Raw genomic sequence first — 14,649 nt, forward strand, 5'->3', positions numbered from 1 at the left:
TGTCTAATCTGTTTGGTACATGCTGAACTTCTTGAATGTGAATTTCCTTGTTCTTCTAGTTCCCTTTCCACAGCTTTCTACCTTTTCTCACTGCTTTCCTTGCCTCTCCCATGTTCTGGAATTCTATCATGCATATGTTGTTTCTTTTGATGTTAATCTCACATGATTCTTCATTTTCCCTCTGTCTCCTCTCTGATTTTTCTCCTAGTATTTTCCCTTTGAGGTTCTTGTCTTCCAGCTCACTGACTCTGTTCAATCTCTTCTGTTGTTTTTGTCCCTTCAGCAGGGAAACCTTTTTTTTTTCTAGCAGATTTTTAGCTCTTTGGGAGAAGGTGGAAAGTTTCACTAACATTGATTCTCCCCTTCTTTATGCAGTTGTGATTGTGAAAAGCTGCCTCATGTACAGAACGTGAAATAGATTGGCTCAGTGTTGAGTATTTCCCCAGTCTGGGATCAAGAGCAGAGTTATCATAGCTCCTTTTGGTGTGGAATAAAGTGAAAATTGGTTAACACTTTTTCAGATTACGAGATCAGAATAGTATAGCCCTATAACAGCATGCTTTAGGGAAATACATCTAGAAAACCAGCTGCCGTTAGAAGGCTGGTCTCTGATGCTTAGGGCCACCCAAGGCTCAGTCTGTTCAGACCTTCTATCCAACATCTTCAATTAGAAATAAAAGCAGTGTTACTTTGCTTCCTTTAACTCAATGGAGTATTTTCCATGTTGGGCTTTTTCTCCAATTATAAAAGGATTCCTCGTCCTTTAAAATAAACTAGTGAAACAGCTACAGTAAATCCCGTTCTAGAGAATTAGTGGATTTCTAGCCTTCTGTTTGTTGGTTTTACAGTTGGGACATTTTCTTTTCCCTGGCATTATTAGGCATGGATTGAAATACACAGAGCTGTAGTTCAAATCGCCTGTAAGTGCAGAAAGCTGGAGTGGACAGATGAACAACAACTTTTAGATTCGTCTTCTGTTTGACTTGTGCCCTGCCTGAGCCAGGCAATACTATTCGTTCTTACCTTCCTGACCTCTGAACTTACCCTGCCTGCTTGCCTGAGTGACCATAAGAGCCCTGAACTGCTGGAATGCTGGTGCCAGTGTAGACCACCTAAAGGCATCATTGTTCTAACCCAACCACAGTCAGGGATGGAAAAGGGTTAGCAGTCTGATGGTAATTCTTTAATCTTAACTGTCTGTTAACTCACAGGTAAGCAGGAAGCTCATTAAGAGATCCAAATTTTAAATTAATGTCTCACTTAATGCTTACTTGCTCATATGGTAAATCCAAGTATAATTGATATTTCTTGGGTCTACATCATTATACTACTTGTAGACAATGTAGTAGAGATAGTTTGCTAGCAGCCAAATAAATCTTTATTCTGAACCTCAGGAAGATGATTTACTTTTCTATTGGTGAGTTTGATGTTTTTGTGAATAAAATAAAGAATGCTATTGTGTCTCTTTCAGGAGGTAATGCAGGATTACCGAGATGAAATTAAGGACTTCTTTGCAGTTGACAAACAGCTGGCATCAGAACTTGAATATGACATGAAAAAGTACAATGAGCAGCTCACTCAGGAGCAGGGGCTGACGAAGCAGCTGGAAGTGAACAGGACAGCTGAGGCGGCCAGCCTGGCAGCAGTAGGGCAGGTAAGAAAGGACCCGACTCAAGCTAGATCCCACATTCCAACATCTCTTAAAATCCAGAGATCTCAAGTCAGGCGTGGTTAAACCTTTGTGATTCATTTTTCTTGCCACCATTATGATCATTTCTTAAATTTCTTAATTTAGGCAGGTCAGCCTTTCCAGAAGGCCACACTACAGGATTTGTCTGGAACACAGGAGTAGTAACAGGGAAAATGTTCTGAAAGCAAGCAGGCAGTCAGGTTGTCTGACCTTGGATCAGTTTTCTGGATGATTAGCTCTACAGAAGAATTTTCATTTGTTTGCTGCCTTTCTGCCAGCGTGCCTTCCTCTAGAGTATGTTCCTTGGTATCACACTAGGCCTATCTGCTGCTCACATTCAGAAGCACAGTGTTGTTCTGCCTCTCAGAATCCAGACAGATCTGTGATAAGGAAAATGATGAGGACCGCCACCTTACTCCTCCTCTCTTGCATAATGCCACAGCATCTACTTGTGGCAATCTGCCAATAGTGCTGCTTCCGAAGAGAAAGCTGTACCCGCCCAGGGCTGACATGTTTTTAAAACAGATTACTCACAGACTTCATAGCATGTGAAGACTCTATAGAAAACAAGTGTTAGGCAGTAAACACTCTTTTCTTCTCTAACAGGTTGTTCCAAACTCTGAAATAATGCCAGTTTCTGCTGGCCAAGAAAACGCGGCTGTGGCCCCTGGAGGGAGTTGTCCTTCAATCCCTGTTAGCAGTGTGTCTCCTGTGCTCCCTCCATCTGACACTGAGCCACGGACATTGTTAATGCCGAAAACCAGGTAATGTGCCTGTGGGGTGGGACCTGAGGCCTCCGGATACGAGTGCTCCCAGTGGGGCAAGTGGACTTTGACGACTGATGCACTGAAGCTGCACAGCGGACGGGGAGTGATGGCACTGTGTTCTCTCTCCTTGTTATGAGTTCTACACTTAAACCTCTGTGGCATGTTCTCTGCAGGCCCATGTCCCTCAGCACCATTGCCATCCTGAACTCGGTCAAGAAGGCTGTGGAGTCAACTAATAGACATCGGAGTCGGAGCTTAGGAATGCTGCCTTTCATTCTCAACTCTAAAGATGCAGACAAAAGCAGCAGCCAAGGTGCGCCTGTGATTTGACCCTCAGACAATAATGGAACTCAGTGTTCAGTCTGATGTAGAGTGAGTGCACAGACTGAACACAGAGCATGCCTGATTCTCATCAGTTCAAGTACTTTCACTGCCTTAGGACTACAATAGATGTTAATCGGAGATTTGGAGTTCTAGTACTAAAACAATGCATAGTTACAATGATCTAGATAATTGTGCAAAAGGTCCAGCTCATCCATAGCAGTTAAATATTTGTCTTTGACTCCTCACATATGTGTTTTTATGTTCCTTAGGAAACTGTGATCATCATTTTAATTGTGATCATAGTGTGCACTTTCATAACCTGCTTCCCAGATCTTCCTATGTTTTCTGTACTCAAATACATAGGGAGAATGAAGCAGTTTTTCTGCCCGTGCCTTTATATGTAGCATTGTATCTTGTGGAAATACTGTGCTTTATTACTAACCTGTTGTTGGATGTTTTTCAGGTTGGTTTAAGTTGGCTTGTTTTTTCCTAAATAAATGTCATAATGAACATCCTCATACAGATAGTCTTGTCTATATATAACCTTTGTGATGTATTTCCAGAAGTCAAGGCCATGAATCTTGGTAAAGGTCTTCCATGATTCATGCCCAACTACATCACTTCAGATATTTGAGATTCTACCTTTATTGCTTACCTTGTAAATGTTTTATCTGATGGCTTTGATGTTTGATACAGATTACATTTTCTATTTTACTCTAGGCATTGCACACAGCTTGCACCAAGAGTCCCGTGGATCCCTGGACCATCCAAGTAAACGCGCGATCAGCACCCCTGATAGTAAGTAGTAATTGGTTTGAGCTGGCTGCTCTTAGCCCTGGCTTATTAGGCTACAGTGGAAAAAAGTTCTTCCAGTTGGGTAAGACCCATGACATTTAACACAATAGTGGGTGATATCCAACGGAATGTTTCTTAATAGTTACATTGTTAATAGAAACTTGATTGAGCACATACTAGACATCAAGCCCTTTTCCTAGTTCTTTTACATTTATTAACTCATTTTACTCTCAGCCACCCCATGAGGTGGCTAACTTACAGAGGATAATCTGAGACCCAGACGGGTGGCTTCCTGTGGCAATGCCCGGAAAGAGCCAGCCCTGTCTACCACTGCCCAGCACCCACCTGCCTCTCCACAAAGTTCAGGCTGTTCTGCTGTGTGTTGTTGTTGTGTGCCATTGAGTCGGCGCCAACTCATAGTTGACCCTCCAGTGAGTTTCAGAGACAGTAAATCACCTGAGAGGAGACTGCCCATCCTTCTCCCACAGAACAGCTGATAGGACTCGAACCGTGGGACTTTGAGGCTTTGAGTTTGTAGTGTAGCTCCTAACCACTGGGCCACCAGAGCTCTTTGACACTAGAATGTACTTTGTATGTTCAGCTCCTGAGGAAATGAGACTTGAGAGTCAGCAGTATGTTGAAGATCAGATGACTAGTTTCTACCAGGGCCTGTGTCTGCTTGCTCCGTGTCTCTGGTGTGCCTCCTCTCCACACCAACCTGAACACCGTTCCTTCTCTCACCTTGCATAGCTTCTAAGCACTTGGACTACACCATGCCCTGCCTGCCTCAGGGTGTCCATGTACAGCTTTTTCATCCTAGAACCTGCTCTCCCCTCCTGCCTAGTCTCCCTTGTTTGTCAGAAGCCTTTCCAACCTGTAAACAGATGAGCACTCTCTCCTTTGGTGGGATGCACTTTTCAGCAAATACTTCCCCCATGTCTAGTTACTACTCTTCTCTGTACCTAAAGAGCCTACTGCAGTGCCCCAAACTGATGATGATGTTGTTTATGTTATGAGCCATCGAGACACTTGCGACTCATAGCGACCCTATGTACAACAGCCCTAAACCCTGCTCTATCCTGTGCCAATCGCTCTGTCTTTGACACTTCGATCCCAATTACCCCAGTCACTGACTGAATCCATCCACCTCATAGAGGGCTTTCCCTCCACCCTCCCAAGCATCATGTCCTTCTCCAAGGACCGGCCCCCCCCTTACAACATGTCCAAAATATGTAGACGGAGCCTCAGAATCCTTGCCTCCAAGGAGCTTCCCAGTTTAACCCTTTCCAGGTTGAATCTGTTTGTTTTCTTGGCAGTCCATGGTACATTCAATACTCTTCTCCGGCACCACAGCTCAAAGGCATCAATTCTCCTCCTATCCTCCCTAGTCATTGTCCAACTCTCTGATGCATAACAAGTGATAGCAAAGACCATGGCCTGTATCACATGGACCTTAGTCTCTAGAGAGATACCATTGCTCTTCAGTACTTTGGAGAGGTCCCTAACAGCAGACTTTCCCATGGCAGTATGCCTTTTAATTTCCTTCCTACCCCAAACTGATACCTATTATAAATTAAAAGACATTGCTAAACAATATAGAAGGATGGCAGAGCTAGGCTTGAGCTCAGGGTTACTGATTCAGTAATTGGGTTTCTCTCTGGCCTCAGTGCTTTCATAGTTCTGTGCATTAAAATGAGACAAAAATAATGTGAAGATGCTTTTCTTTGTGACAGCAGAGCCCAAAGCATCAGCCATTCATTTAACCCTGCCTTACAGACAGTTCACTTTAGTGAGCTCTTTATTGTCTTTACTTACCTAATGTGATGGTTCTGTTACCTTTGGTACCATGATTGCTTAAGAATATTTAACAAGTTACTGATCATTTTCATCTACATGTCTATTTTAAGGGAGTTTAACAGATGAGCAAAACTTCCAGCCTCTTATATTACAGATGAATCCGTTTTTATCATTAAAGTCAGAGGGTACCTCTGTGGAACAGAGGAGCCCTAGTGGCATCATGTCGTCCTGCTAACTAGAAAGGGTGGTGGATCCATTCCAGCGGCCACACTGTAGGGGACGATGAGCTGTCTCTTCTTGTAAACCTACACAGATGTGGCTGAATAGTATTGGTAGCTATTGTTTTACCTATTACTGGACAAGCATTGTGCTAGATATGTAAAAAATTCATCCTTCTGAAGCGCACGTTTTTCTCACTGGCTTTGGGATGTGGTGTTTCTGTTCTGGTGGTCGGCTATCTTCCTCGGGGGCTTCAGCTTTAGGCTCTGACTCGCTCCAGCAGGAGCAGCTTTTGTTTTCATGTGCACAGAGATCATAATGAATCAGAAAAGCACATGATCTGCTTACTAGGAATGACAAATCAGAGAGATATGATGTCCCATTTATTGTCAAAAAGAGCCTTTCCTTATCTTGAAATACAGTGATGTCTGAGACAGGATACTCTCATATGTCTACAAACAGTGCTTGTTAGCACAACTATTCAAGTATTTCCAAGGACTACTAAAGCTAAAGGGGAAGAAATGAAAGATTCTGCCCTACCTCTGCAGAAATTGCCTAGTCTGAAATTGGTTGAATTTCAGTAGAACACAGTAATTGGTAACCAGAATGCAAAAGTTGGAAACCTGAAGGACTGGTAGTTGGAGACTATGGCGTTGGTGAGGCTGGCAATGGAATGTAGAATTTTACACCAACAATGCTTTATTCACCGCAGATACCCTTTTTAGAAAACAGATGGTCATCATCTGATGGACTACAAAAGAATCAAATTCACTATGTCTGTGGAAGGAACTAGTGTACAAAGCCGTATCATTGCTCAGCACAGGGCCAGGACTGACCACGAAAACAAACTGCTCATGTGCAGTTTCAGATTAAACAAGTCCATGATCCTAGTTGAACCTACCTGAAGAGCATAGTGTGAACAGGTTTGATATACTGAACACTGACGATTCCTGAGGTGTGGGCTGATACCAACAGCAAAGATCAAGAGAGTAGAAGGTCATTAAAAAGACAGGAGACAAAGAAAAGACCAGAATGGAAGTCAGAAGAGAATCTGCAACTTCCTCTTCACTGTCTAAAAACTAAAGCAAAGAACAAAATGATGAAATAAGAAATTAACAGTAGATTTCAAAGGGCTGCCCAAGAAAGCAAAGTATTAGAGTTGTTGTAATGTGCCGTCGAGTCGCTTGTGACTCACAGGGACCCTATGCACAACAGCCCTAAACTCCGCTCTGTCCTGTGCCAATCACACTGTCTCTGACACTCCCATCCCGATAACCCTAGTCACCGAATCAATCCACCTCATAGAGGGCCTTCCCCTCCTGTGCTGTCCCTCCACCCTCCCCAACATGATGTCCTTTTCCAAGGAACGGTCTCTTCTTACAACATGTCCAAAGTATGTTAGACGGAGCCTCAGAATCCTTGCCTCCAAGGGGCCTCCTGGCTTAACCCTTTCCAGGATGAATCTGTTTGTTTTCCTAGCAGCCCATGGTACCCTCAATACTCTTCTCCAGCACCACAGCTCAAAGGCATCAATTCTTCTGTCCTCCTTCGTCACTGTCCAACTCTCTGATGCATAACAAGTGATTGCGAAGACCACGGCCTGTATCAGACTTGTTATGCATTATAAGTATTATAGTAAAATGTGTAAAACCCTGAAGTAATGAAAGTGTCAACTCTAAAAGTTGCAACATTGAAGGGTTCTGTGAACAAAATCTTGAATGATGCAGGAAACATCAAAAGAAGATGTGGAAGGAAGACACAGGGACCCCAGACCAGGAAGAATTGGTTGTTGCTGGACCATTTCAGTAGTTTATGATAGAGGACCAGTGGTACAAAAGGAAGAAGTCCATGCTTTATTGTATCAGGAATTGAAGGAATGCCAAATTGAAGTGTGTCAGCAAACATATTGTTGAATGTATTTACCAGCCTATGCCAAGAAACTTGGAAGGCAGCCAGTAGTATGGAAGAGAAGCCTGTTTGCTCCCATTCCCACCCTCCCTCTCCCAAAAAGGTGATATAACAAGATTGGAGATTGTCAGTATCATCCACATCATACAGGTAAAAATCCTGATGAAGATTATACACAAATGTCTGGAGCAGTGCGTCTACAGAAGGCTGACAGAAATTCAAGTTGGATTCAGAAGAGGCCATGGAACAAGGGATATTGTTGAATCCTAGGAGTTTACTTAGTTTTTATTGATGATGCAAAGTGTGGATCATAAACACTCTTGGCACCAGCAGTCAGGATATCAAAAGACAAATTGCACAAGGAAGTCCAAAGTGCTGAAGAGCAATGATGTCAGTCTAGAGACAAAGGTTTGCATAATCCAGGCCATGGTCTTTGAGAATACTTGCTATGCTTCAGAGAGCTGGACAGTGACTAAGGATGGCAGAAGAATTGATGCCTTTGAGTTGTGGTGCTGGAGAACAGTATTGGACATACCATGGACAACCAAGAGAACAAATAAGTCTGTCTTAGAGAGGGTGAAACCAAATTTCTCCTTGGAGGCTAGGATTTTGAAGCTCTTTGCTCACATTTTTTTTGGCATGTGGCCAGGAGAGACTAGTCCTTGGAGAAGGACATCATGGTTGGAAATGTGGAAGGACAGCACAGGAGAGGAAGAGCCCTGATGGATGGAGTAACACAGTAACTGGTGCATTGGGATTAGGTGTGTTGTAGTGAGACTGGCTGAGAATAGGACAGGGTTCAGAGCTGTCTTACATAGGATTGCTATGGGTCGTGGACAACTCAAAGGCACATAACAATATGCATCAGTATTATATCCTTTCACCTTACCTATTCTGTATGTGTACTATGCAAATAATTCAAGAAGCTGGGCTTTAAATAGCATATAGGCTTCCTACATGTCAAAGCCATGTAAGTCCAGAGCACCCTGTACTGACAGAGGGTGGAGAGACTTTAAGAATGGGAACCAGCAGACGCTTAACTGCCTTGCTCAGGCAACATTATGTTACTAACCAGCTTTTTATAATCCGTGTTCTCTTCCCCTTTACCCAGGGACCATCAATGACATCACCTTTGGCGCAGGGGTCAGCTACATCAGCATACCATGGACTCCCTCCTCACACAAAGGCAAGTTTTCCCGAGCCTCTTCTGATTTGGCACATTGCCCATTTGAGGAGTTGGGGGAAACTGAATTTGCTTTTTACCCCTTTTCAGAGAAAAGTGAAGACCAGAGTCAAGAAACTGACATACTATGTTTATCATTGCCTGACAAGCCGTAAGTTTACTAGTAGTTCATTTTGAGGGAAATTTTTTTCCCCTGGATAACTTTATTCCAAACTGATGGTTATCTTTTCCTTCCTTAGGTCTCCCCAGCTTCAGCAATGGAATGTGAAGTCTCCAGCCAGGAATAAAGACAATCCAGCCCCCAGTAGGAGATCCCTCCGAAAGCCCCCCCTCCAAACAGCTAACTAAACAGGGCATTCCAAGAACTGGCCAAGAAGGGACGGCCAACGAAACAGGGCATTCCAAAGAACTGGCTGGGGAGGGACAGCCAGCTAACCAGGCATTCCAAGAACTGGCTGGGAGGAAAGGCACTTAGGGAAACCTGGCCCCATAAGTGTGGAAATGTGGCTGGCTTGCTTCCATCACACCTCGGGGATTCATCTTGGAATACCAAAGCTTTTCTTTATGATCCCAGCACTTTTATTATTTACCACCTTTTTAGCTGGCAAATCTTTTATAGTTCTCATTATGAAACATAGTTTAAAAGATTGTAAAACAATAGACAGTTGTCAGATTTTGATTTTGTTAAGCCTGAATTTTTCTTATATTATAATTTTTTTCCATTTGATTAAATTCTGATAAAGTGTTCCATTAATAAAAAAATTCCATTATTTATTGACATTTTTCTATTTTTTTAAACAAGACTTTGAAAATTAGATAATTTTACATAAAATATTTATGATGAGTAAGACTAAATCTATGGTGGGGGGAATATTCCATTTGTGTCCCCTGTCCATTTATTGCTTTGGTTCCCAGATAAAGTTGTTCACCTCTCAACATCTGACATCATCTTCTTTTTCTTTTTTTTTTTTAACATCTGACATCTTTATTCCTTTTTGCTGCTAGTGGGTACAGCTGAGCACACTGACATCACGTTGACACTGAACATCAGAGCTCACCCTTACCTGTCCATGCTCTAGCCCACTGCTACATGGTGTGCCAGTTAATCTCATTGAGGGGTCTTCTTCATTCTCTCTGTGGTCCTTCCACGTTCCCCAGCATAACATCTTCCTGACAACAAGATCAACATCTATGAGACCAAATTTCACCATCCTTGTCTCTATGCCTTGCCTGATTACAGTTCCTCCAAGACAGATTTGCTGCCTCTTGGCAATTCATAGTCTTTCTGTTCAGTACTCTGCCAACATCACAATTCAAAAGCATCAGTTCTTCTGGTGGTCATTCTGTCCGTCAGATGCATATGAAACATTTCAAAATATCATGGCTTAAATCAGTTGCACCTTATCTTTAAGCTGTTGCTCTTCAGCACTGTAAAGAGGTCCTTGACTTTACACAATGGAATACTATGCAGCCTTGAAAAACAATGAACTCATGAAATATTATGCAAAATGGATGACCCTGGATGACATTATTCTGAGTGAAATATCTCAGCCAGGGCCACTGTTGTAAAACAGGACTGACATTGGGGTTGAGGGAAGACAGAAAAGGAGGGGAGGAATGATGTATACTGCATTGAAACAGATGAGGGAGAGATATGATTGGGTATTCTTGTAATTACAGAAGTCCAGAATGAAGGCAGCACAGCAGCGTGGACTTGGGGGCAAGGAAGTGGGCAGGGGGAAAAGTGCAACAATGAATGACTGGAAACCCTAAGTCTATAAACTTTCATTAAAATTAATTAAAAAATAAAAAAGAGGTCCTTGACAGATTTTCCTAATGCAATACTAATCTCCTGACTATCTTGAGTATTGATTGTACATCTGAGTAAAATGAAATCCTTGACAGCGTCAACCTTTCTTATCTATCATGATGTTGCCTGTTGGTCCAATGGTAAGGACTTCTGTTTTCTTGATATTGAGATGTAATTCATACTGAAGCTGTAAGCTTTGATTTTCTGTGGTGTTTATATCATTTTCACTTTGTGTAAGCAAAGCTGTTTCATCTGCATGATGAGGGTTGTTAAATCTTTCTAGAATCCTAATGCTATATTCTTCTTCAGAGTCCAGCTCATTGAATTATTTGCTCAGCATACAGATTAATAGGTATGGAGATAAGATACAACCTTGATGCACATCTTTCCTGATTTTAAACCATGCAGTGTTTCCGTGTTGTATTAGGACAACTGCTTCTTGTCTAAGTATGGATTTGACATAAGCACAATTAAGTGTTCTGAGGTTCCCCTTCTGAATATTAGCCATAATTTGTTGTGATCCGTACAGTCAGATGCTATCAGCTATATTCCTTATTCTATAGCCTTGTTGATACATAAGTACAATTCTTACTTATTAAAAAACGTTTCATCTCTCTCATCCAGAATAGCACTAAGGACTGGCTTGTGCAGGCAGTTTGTCAGGGACTGCTGCCATGTAGAAGGACATGTTTAGCCTCCTCTATTGGCTCCATTTGTTGTTGCTGTTGTTATGTGCCATTGAATCTCCCGCAACTTATAGCAACCGTATGTACAAAAACTCTGAAGTCTATCTTGTCCTGAGCCAGTCTCTGTTGACTTTCACTGTATCAGTTCATCTCATCCAGGGTCTTCCTCTCCTGTGCTGTCCTTCCGCCCTTCTGAGCATGATGTCTTTCTGTACGGACTGGCCCCACCTGGCCATGTGCCCAAAGTATGTGAGATGGAGCTTCAAAACTCTAGCCTTCAACGAGAAACTTGGTTTCACCCTCTTCAAGACAGACTTACTTGTTTTCTTGGCAGTCCATGGTATGTTCAAGATTCTTCTCCAGCACAACTCAAAGGCATCAATTCTTCTGCCATCCGTAGTCATTGTCCAGCTCTCTGATACATAGCAAGTAATTGTGAAGACTATGGCCTGAGCACATCTTGGTCTCTAGACAGACATCATTGCTTCGCTTCTTGAGAGGTCCCTGACAGCAAATTTTCCCAGTGCAATTTATCTTTTGATTTCCTGACTGCCGGTGCCAAGAGTGTTGATTATGGTACCAAGCAAGCTGTAATTTTTAACCTCAATCTTGTGTGTTTATGGTTTTTTCAAGAACCAGAAATTAGTTCCTTTTTAATTCCAGTATTACAGAAGTAGAACTATAATTACTCTTTTTATAGATAAATGTAATTTTTCCACATTGGAGAAATGGAGTAACATCACGTTCCACCTAGCCACTCTCATGTATGCACTGGTAACCCTGGACTTGTCACTGACAGCCACCGGGAGACCTGCTCTTCAGGAACTAGAGCATGGTCTCCTGGGTTTATCATGTAGTAGTCTCTCCACACATGAGGCTAGACCAACCCAAAGAAAGAACAAATGAGAAAAAAGAAAGGAGGCTACAATGGTGTTTGGTTCTGGGTTGTGTTTTTTTTAAAGCTTTTATCAACAAATTTTAACAAAAAATCAAATTACAGGTATGTTAGTATAAATTTGTAATTTGTATACATCAAAGTCCAGAATAACAGCCTCATATAGGCAACTTAAATCGTTAGTCACATTCTTTAAAATACAATTGTCCTTTTCTGTCTATATTTTTCAGTAATAGGCAACTGTTCCCCAGACTCCACATTCACTTTGCCTCTACTTTGTCAAACCCAATTACACATGGTACTAGGGTAGAAAAGGGAAGGCAATAAGTAACACTTTATACAATTCAGATGAAGGCTGGAGTGAGTTCCCAAGAGGAGGGGAAGCATCCTTTTCTACCAAGAGGTGATTATGATGAAGAGATAGTCAAAATTCTAAGCTTTCAATAAAGAAATGCAAAAGGTAGGTACCATTAAGCAATACTAAATGTTTCCCATTGCTCCTGCCAAATACCTATGGCAAAAATATTTCACATAATTTAAAAGTATTCAATTTAAAACAAATAATAACTGTCAAAGCACTATCAATTTTAACACTGAAAGTGTAATCACAAGATGATTACTTTCATCTATGTACAAGCCATCCTTTAAGTACACACAAGAGTTAGAGGCTCTCTTTGAGAAATTGATTCAAGTCATATCACATCATAACCTAACAAAGCAATGCTTTACTTGAGCCTCCAAGCATCTGCTTTTCACAAACAATGTGAGTGGTGTTTCTAATATCCCCACAAACTAAGCAGTGTCTTAGGCAGGTAAAAATAAAAAATCAGATTTTGTAAACTCAATTCAGGCATTTGACTTTGCTTGCCGTCAGGCTTTTCACCCTGGCTACTCTATAATGTTCTTCCCAACGTAGGACTGGCTACTACCACAGCCATATTCATATGCATACTCATTCCTTATTATGAAATCAGACAGTATTTGAGTGCTTTCCTTCAACAGTGATAAATGATTTCATTTGTAAAAAATTGCATCGTAGTTGAATTAACTCCACATTTTATTTCAAAATTGTCAGTAGCCTATCTAGTCTTATAAAATAATCAGATATTTAAAGTGGCTTAAAAAAAAACTAAGCACAGTAGCTGCTTATTTTGTGAGCCATTCACAACCAGAAAGCTATACTCTGACAGTGGCATCAGAGAAGTGAAGGCTGGGGTGTCGCCTGAAAAACCACACGGCTTTCCTGAGGCGTGCCGCCAACAGCTCTCCTAGGGTGACTGGCATGGCACATAGATATGAGACACAGTATTAAAGCTAATCAGGACGCAGCCTTATGGCTCTTGAAGTAAATGTCCAATACCACTATATAGGGATGGTACATAACTCCACCTCGGAGCCACTGAAGTAGTTTGGACACATACACCTAAGAGCTTCTAATGGTCTTTGGGCACAGGGTATTAGTAATCTAAGGAAGCGGTGATTCAAAGCTAACCTGAGAGCTCTTTCTGTTTCTTTTGGGAGAGATGGTATAGATTTCAACATTCCTTATTTGAACTGTCAAAAGGTTTCCTAAGCTGCAATCGCCTGATGTATAGTTCTCTCGGCAAAAATGCTAAAACAACGGATGAAGGAATGTTCTTGAGAGATTCCTTGGGTAAAATACTCTATAATTACATTTTCCAATGTAACTCTAGTAGCTTGAAACTCTTGCAGTTTTAAAAAAATAGGTTATTTAACATTGTATGACAACATATTTACAGTTTACATAGAAATTTTCTTCTCAATAATCAAAATACATCTTTAGCAAAAATTTAGAATTTAAAATTTTATAAAATAAGACACATAGAAAAAACAAAACATTATTTCAGTACCATTTCAGATTGGGCTTAAATTAAAGATTTTTTTTTTCTCAAATACTGAAACCCTCTGTGGAGAAGCAGGTCTCTTGCAGGTAAGAAGACCCCTTTTCCACTGAGTAATTTGCCTCCTGATTTTGATCATTTTACCAAATGCTGATGAAAAAAATTCTTGAAGATGGACATTACAACACTGATGAAAGATTTTAACAAAAGTGGTGAATAGTGCTTTAAAACTAGTTAGTTGTGTATTAAAACCTCCTCTGGGTTAGTCTGACTCCAGGTCTGCAGCTGCAGCATTTCCTGGAAGGGCCCAGGCTGTCGCCAAAGGGACCGTGCCTGGAAGAAAACCTGTTATCTCTGCACGTGGCGGTCATATGAGGGGAGGGACAAGTTGGCTGCACAGGCCCTCAGGGCCCAAGCATAGGACAGTTAATGTGAGCAGCAGCTTACTTACTCACAGAGGAATCAGACTTGGAGCTAATTTAGTTTTTTCCCTTGTGATTACTATAACCATCTTGAAAATTCTTTTATTTATGGGGCTTGTTTTAAAGTAAAAAAAAAGGAGTAGTGGTCACCTTTGGCAAGGGAAAAAGCAGCAGCGGCAGCTTCGACATGAGTGCTCAGCTCTTTCCAAGTGCACTTTGCTCACAAGTTGCTTTAATGGGAGTTTTTAGTAGAGGTATTTGCATGTGCTCTCTTGGCCATACTGTCAGATT

The 14,649-nt window shown here is 41.5% G+C and overlaps 1 protein-coding gene across 1 annotated transcript in view; it reads left to right on the forward strand.

The window, feature by feature from the left end:
* NCAPD3 (non-SMC condensin II complex, subunit D3) overlaps window positions 1–9,031 on the forward strand; it is a 133,575-nt gene extending 124,544 nt beyond the window's left edge. Inside the window, exons 29-35 of the mRNA XM_006892853.1 lie at window positions 1,472–1,654; window positions 2,297–2,454; window positions 2,631–2,770; window positions 3,502–3,579; window positions 8,612–8,686; window positions 8,774–8,834; window positions 8,923–9,031. Of these exons, the coding sequence (XP_006892915.1) occupies window positions 1,472–1,654; window positions 2,297–2,454; window positions 2,631–2,770; window positions 3,502–3,579; window positions 8,612–8,686; window positions 8,774–8,834; window positions 8,923–9,031 (804 nt within the window). The remainder of the gene's footprint in view (window positions 1–1,471; window positions 1,655–2,296; window positions 2,455–2,630; window positions 2,771–3,501; window positions 3,580–8,611; window positions 8,687–8,773; window positions 8,835–8,922) is intronic.
* Window positions 9,032–14,649: the final 5,618 nt, after the last annotated feature.

Source organism: Elephantulus edwardii, unplaced genomic scaffold, assembly GCF_000299155.1.
Source record: "Elephantulus edwardii isolate Elephantulus edwardi_28Jun2011 unplaced genomic scaffold, EleEdw1.0 scaffold00120, whole genome shotgun sequence".
Classification (NCBI taxonomy): domain Eukaryota; kingdom Metazoa; phylum Chordata; class Mammalia; order Macroscelidea; family Macroscelididae; genus Elephantulus; species Elephantulus edwardii.